This window comes from Gigantopelta aegis, chromosome 7 (genome assembly GCF_016097555.1).
Source record: "Gigantopelta aegis isolate Gae_Host chromosome 7, Gae_host_genome, whole genome shotgun sequence".
NCBI lineage: Eukaryota > Metazoa > Mollusca > Gastropoda > Neomphalida > Peltospiridae > Gigantopelta > Gigantopelta aegis.
Window position 1 is genome coordinate 10,885,932 of NC_054705.1, and position 10,875 is coordinate 10,896,806.

General features: G+C 37.3%; 1 protein-coding gene across 1 annotated transcript in view; it reads right to left on the reverse strand.

The window, feature by feature from the left end:
* Positions 1 to 8,592: 8,592 nt before the first annotated feature.
* Positions 8,593 to 10,875, reverse strand: part of LOC121377877 (matrilin-4-like) — a 12,077-nt gene continuing 9,794 nt past the window's right edge. The window contains exon 5 of the mRNA XM_041505976.1: positions 8,593 to 8,630. Coding sequence (XP_041361910.1) covers positions 8,593 to 8,630 — 38 coding nt within the window. The remainder of the gene's footprint in view (positions 8,631 to 10,875) is intronic.

The window sequence follows — 10,875 nt, forward strand, 5'->3', positions numbered from 1 at the left end:
ATTTCCTAATTTCACCTCTCAGGAAGGACTTTCCTAATTTCACCTCTCAGGAAGGATATTTCCTAATTTCACCTCTCAGGAAGGATATTTCCTAATTTCACCTCTCAGGAAGGATATTTCCTAATTTCACCTCTCAGGAAGGATATTTCCTAATTTCACCTCTCAGGAAGGATATTTCCTAATTTCACCTCTCAGGAAGGACTTTCCTAATTTCACCTCTCAGGAAGGATATTTCCTAATTTCACCTCTCAGGAAGGATATTTCCTAATTTCACCTCTCAGGAAGGACTTTCCTAATTTCACCTCTCAGGAAGGATATTTCCTAATTTCACCTCTCAGGAAGGATATTTCCTAATTTCACCTCTCAGGAAGGCTATTTCCTAATTTCACCTCTCAGGAAGGACTTTCCTAATTTCACCTCTCAGGAAGGATATTTCCTAATTTCACCTCTCAGGAAGGACTTTCCTAATTTCACCTCTCAGGAAGGATATTTCCTAATTTCACCTCTCAGGAAGGATATTTCCTAATTTCACCTCTCAGGAAGGATATTTCCTAATTTCACCTCTCAGGAAGGATATTTCCTAATTTCACCTCTCAGGAAGGATATTTCCTAATTTCACCTCTCAGGAAGGATATTTCCTAATTTCACCTCTCAGGAAGGATATTTCCTAATTTCACCTCTCAGGAAGGATATTTCCTAATTTCACCTCTCAGGAAGGACTTTCCTAATTTCACCTCTCAGGAAGGATATTTCCTAATTTCACCTCTCAGGAAGGATATTTCCTAATTTCACCTCTCAGGAAGGATATTTCCTAATTTCACCTCTCAGGAAGGATATTTCCTAATTTCACCTCTCAGGAAGGACTTTCCTAATTTCACCTCTCAGGAAGGATATTTCCTAATTTCACCTCTCAGGAAGGATATTTCCTAATTTCACCTCTCAGGAAGGATATTTCCTAATTTCACCTCTCAGGAAGGACTTTCCTAATTTCACCTCTCAGGAAGGATATTTCCTAATTTCACCTCTCAGGAAGGACTTTCCTAATTTCACCTCTCAGGAAGGATATTTCCTAATTTCACCTCTCAGGAAGGATATTTCCTAATTTCACCTCTCAGGAAGGATATTTCCTAATTTCACCTCTCAGGAAGGATATTTCCTAATTTCACCTCTTAGGAAGGATATTTCCTAATTTCACCTCTCAGGAAGGATATTTCCTAATTTCACCTCTCATGAAGGACTTTCCTAATTTCACCTCTCAGGAAGGATATTTCCTAATTTCACCTCTCAGGAAGGACTTTCCTAATTTCACCTCTCAGGAAGGACTTTCCTAATTTCACCTCTCAGGAAGGATATTTCCTAATTTCACCTCTCAGGAAGGATATTTCCTAATTTCACCTCTCAGGAAGGATATTTCCTAATTTCACCTCTCAGGAAGGATATTTCCTAATTTCACCTCTCAGGAAGGATATTTCCTAATTTCACCTCTCAGGAAGGATATTTCCTAATTTCACCTCTCAGGAAGGATATTTCCTAATTTCACCTCTCAGGAAGGATATTTCCTAATTTCACCTCTCAGGAAGGATATTTCCTAATTTCACCTCTCAGGAAGGATATTTCCTAATTTCACCTCTCAGGAAGGACTTTCCTAATTTCACCTCTCAGGAAGGACTTTCCTAATTTCACCTCTCAGGAAGGATATTTCCTAATTTCACCTCTCAGGAAGGATATTTCCTAATTTCACCTCTCAGGAAGGATATTTCCTAATTTCACCTCTCAGGAAGGATATTTCCTAATTTCACCTCTCAGGAAGGATATTTCCTAATTTCACCTCTCAGGAAGGATATTTCCTAATTTCACCTCTCAGGAAGGATATTTCCTAATTTCACCTCTCAGGAAGGATATTTCCTAATTTCACCTCTCAGGAAGGACTTTCCTAATTTCACCTCTCAGGAAGGACTTTCCTAATTTCACCTCTCAGGAAGGATATTTCCTAATTTCACCTCTCAGGAAGGATATTTCCTAATTTCACCTCTCAGGAAGGATATTTCCTAATTTCACCTCTCAGGAAGGATATTTCCTAATTTCACCTCTCAGGAAGGATATTTCCTAATTTCACCTCTCAGGAAGGACTTTCCTAATTTCACCTCTCAGGAAGGACTTTCCTAATTTCACCTCTCAGGAAGGATATTTCCTAATTTCACCTCTCAGGAAGGATATTTCCTAATTTCACCTCTCAGGAAGGATATTTCCTAATTTCACCTCTCAGGAAGGATATTTCCTAATTTCACCTCTCAGGAAGGATATTTCCTAATTTCACCTCTCAGGAAGGACTTTCCTAATTTCACCTCTCAGGAAGGATATTTCCTAATTTCACCTCTCAGGAAGGATATTTCCTAATTTCACCTCTCAGGAAGGATATTTCCTAATTTCACCTCTCAGGAAGGACTTTCCTAATTTCACCTCTCAGGAAGGATATTTCCTAATTTCACCTCTCAGGAAGGATATTTCCTAATTTCACCTCTCAGGAAGGATATTTCCTAATTTCACCTCTCAGGAAGGATATTTCCTAATTTCACCTCTCAGGAAGGACTTTCCTAATTTCACCTCTCAGGAAGGACTTTCCTAATTTCACCTCTCAGGAAGGATATTTCCTAATTTCACCTCTCAGGAAGGATATTTCCTAATTTCACCTCTCAGGAAGGATATTTCCTAATTTCACCTCTCAGGAAGGATATTTCCTAATTTCACCTCTCAGGAAGGACTTTCCTAATTTCACCTCTCAGGAAGGATATTTCCTAATTTCACCTCTCAGGAAGGATATTTCCTAATTTCACCTCTCAGGAAGGATATTTCCTAATTTCACCTCTCAGGAAGGACTTTCCTAATTTCACCTCTCAGGAAGGATATTTCCTAATTTCACCTCTCAGGAAGGATATTTCCTAATTTCACCTCTCAGGAAGGATATTTCCTAATTTCACCTCTCAGGAAGGACTTTCCTAATTTCACCTCTCAGGAAGGATATTTCCTAATTTCACCTCTCAGGAAGGATATTTCCTAATTTCACCTCTCAGGAAGGATATTTCCTAATTTCACCTCTCAGGAAGGACTTTCCTAATTTCACCTCTCAGGAAGGATATTTCCTAATTTCACCTCTCAGGAAGGATATTTCCTAATTTCACCTCTCAGGAAGGATATTTCCTAATTTCACCTCTCAGGAAGGATATTTCCTAATTTCACCTCTCAGGAAGGACTTTCCTAATTTCACCTCTCAGGAAGGATATTTCCTAATTTCACCTCTCAGGAAGGATATTTCCTAATTTCACCTCTCAGGAAGGACTTTCCTAATTTCACCTCTCAGGAAGGATATTTCCTAATTTCACCTCTCAGGAAGGACTTTCCTAATTTCACCTCTCAGGAAGGATATTTCCTAATTTCACCTCTCAGGAAGGATATTTCCTAATTTCACCTCTCAGGAAGGATATTTCCTAATTTCACCTCTCAGGAAGGATATTTCCTAATTTCACCTCTCAGGAAGGACTTTTCTAATTTCACCTCTCAGGAAGGATATTTCCTAATTTCACCTCTCAGGAAGGATATTTCCTAATTTCACCTCTCAGGAAGGATATTTCCTAATTTCACCTCTCAGGAAGGATATTTCCTAATTTCACCTCTCAGGAAGGACTTTCCTAATTTCACCTCTCAGGAAGGATATTTCCTAATTTCACCTCTCAGGAAGGATATTTCCTAATTTCACCTCTCAGGAAGGACTTTCCTAATTTCACCTCTCAGGAAGGACTTTCCTAATTTCACCTCTCAGGAAGGATATTTCCTAATTTCACCTCTCAGGAAGGATATTTCCTAATTTCACCTCTCAGGAAGGATATTTCCTAATTTCACCTCTCAGGAAGGATATTTCCTAATTTCACCTCTCAGGAAGGACTTTCCTAATTTCACCTCTCAGGAAGGATATTTCCTAATTTCACCTCTCAGGAAGGATATTTCCTAATTTCACCTCTCAGGAAGGATATTTCCTAATTTCACCTCTCAGGAAGGATATTTCCTAATTTCACCTCTCAGGAAGGACTTTCCTAATTTCACCTCTCAGGAAGGATATTTCCTAATTTCACCTCTCAGGAAGGACTTTCCTAATTTCACCTCTCAGGAAGGATATTTCCTAATTTCACCTCTCAGGAAGGATATTTCCTAATTTCACCTCTCAGGAAGGACTTTCCTAATTTCACCTCTCAGGAAGGATATTTCCTAATTTCACCTCTCAGGAAGGACTTTCCTAATTTCACCTCTCAGGAAGGATATTTCCTAATTTCACCTCTCAGGAAGGACTTTCCTAATTTCACCTCTCAGGAAGGATATTTCCTAATTTCACCTCTCAGGAAGGACTTTCCTAATTTCACCTCTCAGGAAGGATATTTCCTAATTTCACCTCTCAGGAAGGATCTTTCCTAATGTTATCTCTCAGGAAGGACTTTCCTTATTTCACCTTTCAGGAATTAGGTTATGGATCATCTCGTGCAGCTATTGTCACTGCCTTTGGTTTCATGATTGCATGGACTGGTACTCTACGGTAACTCGACGCGTTTCTCACCCAAGGTAGAAGCCACAGATAACAGGCTGGCTAGATCTGCTGGCATCGACGTCCCTGCGGGGGTAGGCGTACGCGTCCCAGAAAGGGACACCGTGGACAGATGAATCATTGGCTTTGCCACCCCCACCCCCAATCTTGTCATCTTAATCTCCTCGATCTTTCCTTCCTCCCCGGCTGTATGTAAACTAATAGTGGTGTTGCTTCAGATTTCATGTGCGTAACATGAAACTCAAGTAGTCCCTTTCCAAACCTTCTCGACAGGCGCCAAATCACACACACACACACACACACACACACACACACACACACACAAACAAATTTGGGCTGGGTAGTCGAATGGCTAAAACTGTATTTTGCGTACAATACTGATTTGCAATGACAAGAGATAACAGTTTATACTAACAGTAACCTGTTTATGGCAAGCACAACATCGGCATATTTGTCAATAGTAGGTTACAGTGGTACAGCCACTTCATTGATGGTTCTAGGACCCTATACGCTCGCTTACTCAGGTTCTGGACATCACAGTAGTGTTCAGCTCAAATTAGCTACAAATTGTTTTGTTTCTCTTTTGTTCTTAAGTGTTGTTCTGTGTGCTTGTATAGTTCTAGTCATAGGCTTGTTATAAGTAAGATATATAATGATTTACAGGTGTGTACTATCAAGGCGATAGCTAGTCTTTCAAAGACTAACCAACCGTTGGTGAAACATTACAGAGATAGATAACTATTAACTATTGACGGAGTTATTCAATTAATTAAATTAATCAATTAATAACGTTCATGACGCTTTATATTATTCAGTGAATCCAATAAAATATGTTTAATCTTTACATGTGTTTTTGCCATTGTTCAGGAACTGTTTTAGATTAGCAACGTGACAACAACAAAAAGGGTTTAAGATGTTTGTTCAGTCAATGTAGTTACTGATCTCGCAGTTTAAGGGGAGCTAACACTATGACTGTATGGGGGAAATATACAAGTCCTGTTTCAGATGGTCTCACCAAATATTTTTCCTCTTTTTTATTATTTATTACTTAGGACATTTTATAATGAGGTCAATTCATTACAGCTAAAGTATTGGAGAAATTCTAAGAGTTAAAACCTCCACTATAATTGTGTTATTGTCCATATATATATATATATATATATATATATATATATATATATATATATATATATATATATATATATATATATATATATATGTATATGTATGTATGTAAACCTTCCAAGAACGGACCGTCTCTAAACTGGACTTTTCGCAACTTACCTAAGCTAACATTTAAAGGGACACGCCCTAGTTACGGCTAGTTGTTAACCATTACGACGTTGTTTTTCGCTATTAAACCCATTTTTTCACAAATAAAATTGCACTTTACTTACATTTTATTATTTAGAATACACATTTCCATTCACCTGAAGTGCTTTTTGGTAATCCTGGTAATCCTGATGTTTGTAAAACCACGAAATGCATTTTTTGTATTTCTGAAAAAGCCGCGCGCACTCGAGAAAAAACCGTTAAGCAAGCGAGGTCCAATCTATTTTTAGAGGGAATCTTCCTGTGTAAATGTCACAGACGTTGGTATACCACGTGACCGTTATCATTTTGGTTCGGTTTGTTTTCTCGTGCACGGTTCGCGCAATAAACATCCGATTTGTTGTTTGCTTGTTGTTCATTTGTGAGATTTTTCTTCACAGTTTGTGAACATTTTCAGTAACAATAAAGTTCAGACAAGTAAGTGTCTCAATACATAACGTTACAAACCCTTAAAATCAATAATTTTGCTAAGTCTTACGATATCTGGAGAGGGGATACAACCAGAACAGAACAGTTGGAACATGTCCAGGAGAGGTGAAAGGAACGCACCCCAAGTCTGTGCGCACTCTGTGAAATTGTCGTGACGTAGGCATTGTTGTGCTTCAAGCGACATCTAACGGTGACATCAGAATACTAACTTTCAAAATTATTTCAAGCAATTGGGACATGGGGGTTCCCATGGTATTTATCGATATAAAACCTGCATTTTCACTCCATTTGATAAAAACGTGATCTAAGTGTGTTACAGGTTTGTAGATTAACCAAATTATAATTTATTTTCGCTGGATGGAACTAGGGCATGCGGCTTTAAGTTACTACGAACCCCCCAAAATTGGACACCTCTGAAATTGGAACCTTTATGCGATCCCGTAGGTGTGTGGTTCAGACAGGCTTCAGTGTATATATATATATATATATATATATATATATATATATATATATATATATATATATATATATATATATATATATTGTTGTGGCCACGTCCCAAAGATATCAACAATGTTCAGATAATATATATATATATATATATATATATATATATATATATATATATATATATATATATATATATATATATATATATATATATATATATTGTTGTGGCCGCGTCCCAAAGATATCAACAATGTTCAGATAATATAAATAACATTCACAGATGACAAAGCCGAAGTGTTCAGTTTCCAGAATTATGGATTTATTTAAAAGTTATGAGTAAATGAAAGTAAAGTTAATATTCACAGGTGAGTTTCCAACAGATAGATCTCTTCCTTTCAGCTCCAGTTATATTAAAGCAGTGAAGACTGTATCTCCAATAAATGTAACCTTAACTACAGCTACAGCTTGCAGTTGCTTATAAATATTACTTTGATAAACTAAGTTAATTAAATAGAGATGGTAAGTTAATAAAATGTACTTTGAAAATATAAGTTAAAATTATTAACTCTCAATTTAAATGTACATAATGCAATAAAATCAGAAATTTGGACAAGGGGACAAGAACTTACAGGTTTGGTTGTCCGAGAATGAGCCAGAGAACAGCCGTTGACGTTAGGTCAGGTCAGGTCATAGGGCTTTACGTGCACATTCAGAGCAAGCTGTTGTAGCGCACGCCTGTCTTGGGCACAGGAAGGGGGTGGGGGTGTAATGGTGCTATGGAATGGAATTTTGAATGGAGCAAGAATTATGAGAAAAGGTGCGCAGCCTTTTTCTAACAGCCAATCAGAAATTACGTCACGCTTTGAAGAGATCTACCTTTACAAATAAATATCATTTAATTTAATAATTACGTTATGCACACAATTGCAGTTATGGAAATACTTACATCAATAATATTAATGTCAACATTGTGTTACAGCTTTTATATGTATAAGAATCTGGTAATTAAATAAAGTCGAAAATTGCAAGGCAAAAACACGGACTTAGTGATCGTAATATACTAATATCTCATAAATAAATTATGGCAACTATTTACAAACATAGTTTCATACACTATAAACATATTATTATGACCAAATGATCACTAATAACAATAGTTACGCAATTTCGTTTTTGTCTATAGTGCGCGACACGACAAACGGCATATGACAAATGACTAAGAGAGAAAACAACCGTACATGTTCTATTCTTACAATACAATACAATACAATCTTTATTGCAATCTGTTAATGTAAACATTGGTTAATGGGACATTTTACAATTAAAAACATACATTTGAAATATTTGTAATAACAACAGCAACAAACATTTAATTTACCGTTTTATGAAAGAGTTTTACAAATGGTCAAGTTAATACTTTGAAATCACAGTTTATTATTTTAAAAGAAAGCAAAATGACGAAACAATTTATTTGTAGTAAACCGTAGAGCACATATCCAAGAATTACCATCTATTGTACAACAACGCACATTATGAAGACTGTACAAGTAGTTGTCGTATTCACATTTCAGTGGTCACCTTTCTTAAGCGGCCACATTTAAAAACATCCATTAATTAATAAATGGTAAAACGAGAGACCGAAATAACAGCCTGCTTTCTTAAGAGTGCGCATGTGTGTAGTGTAGAATCCACGAAACTATATTTTAAAAAGTTAATATTTCTGCTTCAAGTTTTTAAACACCAAAGACATATTTTGCAAATCTTCTGCCAAGGTAGAAACGCGTCCTTGGTCAGACGTATTCACGTTGAAACAGATTTTGTTCACGTGCTGAAACAAAGAATACATTATATTATACATTATATATTACACTGACGTCTAAAATTAAACTAAGATGGGAACACCATATCATACAATCTCCTGCATAAATACCAGATATTAGGAATTAAATGATAATTCTACCATGACTTTGGAAAATACTCGATTCTCATTGGCTACATACCTTAAATTAGATGTGTTAAATTTACGATAACCACCTCTGATTTAATAAGACCGCTTTACTCGCGTAGGAATATGAATAGGTGTTTATCGACAACGAATCAAGATTACAGCTACTTTTGACATCGGATCGCTGGTGGATATTTTCAATCAAGGCCCCGTTCCACGAAAGAATTATAGCTAAGGTTAATTGTAGTGACTTAAGGTGAGTTTTACAACTGGCACCGTAAATTTTACAGCCGTTCCACAAAGCAACCTTACGGTAGTCGTAAATGCCCCTTTAAAGATTAATATGTTCTTTGCAAAGAAGTGCGAATTAATTAAATAATAAATTGGTTACCGACTTTTTGGAACATCTTTGATGTATTCTGTGATATCGGACATCCATGATGTAACTTTGTCTGTTTATTTGCTAAGCGATAATTGCCGAATGCATAAGACATGAGAGTTATCTCCCGTATTTCCATGTAAATGTCGTATGGCCTAGACCGTTTTTCATCGAACGCAGAGTTTTTGAAATGGTATTTGGTATATATTAGATCCATTTTTATACAAAAAGTTAGTATCCTTCTTAGAAAATGACCAAATCAACATTTTATTGCCATTTGACAGCTATGTTAGTGGCTTACAACTGCCTCGTACCTATTGTACATTTTCACAGTAATTTACGACAATAGTAAGCTAGGCTGCGTTGTGGAACGGGCTGACGATTGTAGAACAAAGTTAAGGAGGCGATAGCAGGCATTTACGGCGATAGCAGTGCTAAGATAGCGTCGTGGAACGGGCTGGCGATCGTGGAACAAAGTTAAAGAGGCAATAGTAGGCATTTACGGCGATAGTAATCCTAAGATAGCTTCGTGGAATGGGGCCCAGAAAGAGAAATTTAATCCTGAATAGTTCGAGGATGACATGGAACCTAGCGATGGGGAACACAGAAAGAAAGTTAGTACACAGATTGTAACTAAATGTAGCTTGTACAGAACAGTAGCAGACGATCGAATTATAGGAGATAAACATCAGCTGACTCTATTTATTCTTGTTCATGAATTGCCCTTTATAACCATTGATTAAATGTGTCCGAAGTTCTGTAGTCGCATGTTTTTATGTAATTGTAAACAGTGCGCTAGCGTTTAAAGGCTGACCCAAACCCAACAAAGATGGCCGTGTCTAGCCAGTTCACTACTTTTTGCTCCACGGATTAAAAATAGTTCCAACATTGAACACGTTTTAGCCATGGTAGAATAGAGATAAACATCATCTGACGTCAGATTGGAGGTAGTTCATTGTGCATTTAACACTGCTAAATGTTACATTTAAAACCTCACGCTAACGAGTTCGGTCTGAAATGTCATTTAGCAGAGTTAAATGCACGATAAACTACCTCCAATCTGACATCAAATGATGTTTATCTCATTGGTAACATTGGGACATTATGTTTTGCAAGCCATAACCAAACTATTTATAGCACTATCTATAGCATAAATGTTTTCCCCCAATCGATGAAACAAAAAGAAAAAAGTGTTTTTGTTATGGTGTGATATTTATAGATCATCTATAAAATGCATTGATCCATCACACCTCCTTCGTTTCATTTCAACTTATTTTCGTGCTTATATCCAATTAAGGTTCAAGCACGCTGTCCTGGCACACACCTCAACTATCTGGGCTGTATGTCCATGACAATGAGTTAGTTGTTAGTGGTCAGTGAGAGAGAAGGGGGTTTAGGGGTCTTACACCTACCCATTGGGTCGTTAAAACTCACTCCTCTGGGTGGGAGTCGGTACCAGGCTGCGAACCCAGTACCTACCAGCCTTATGTCCGACGGCTTAACCACGACACCACCGAGGCCGGTATCACATCCCAGTGTAGCACTATGTGACTGTATTACCCTTGGCTTTGCATTTTGTATGACACTGAGATTTTTAATGGTAACAAGCCAATCTCTCATATCCTACTATCTGCAGTTGGTGGGCAGTTATTTAATGAGTCAGTGTGCATTTAAAACGGCCTGCAGGGAGCGGGACGTAGCTCAGTGGTAAAGCGTTCACCAGATATGCTGTCGTTTTAGGATTGATCC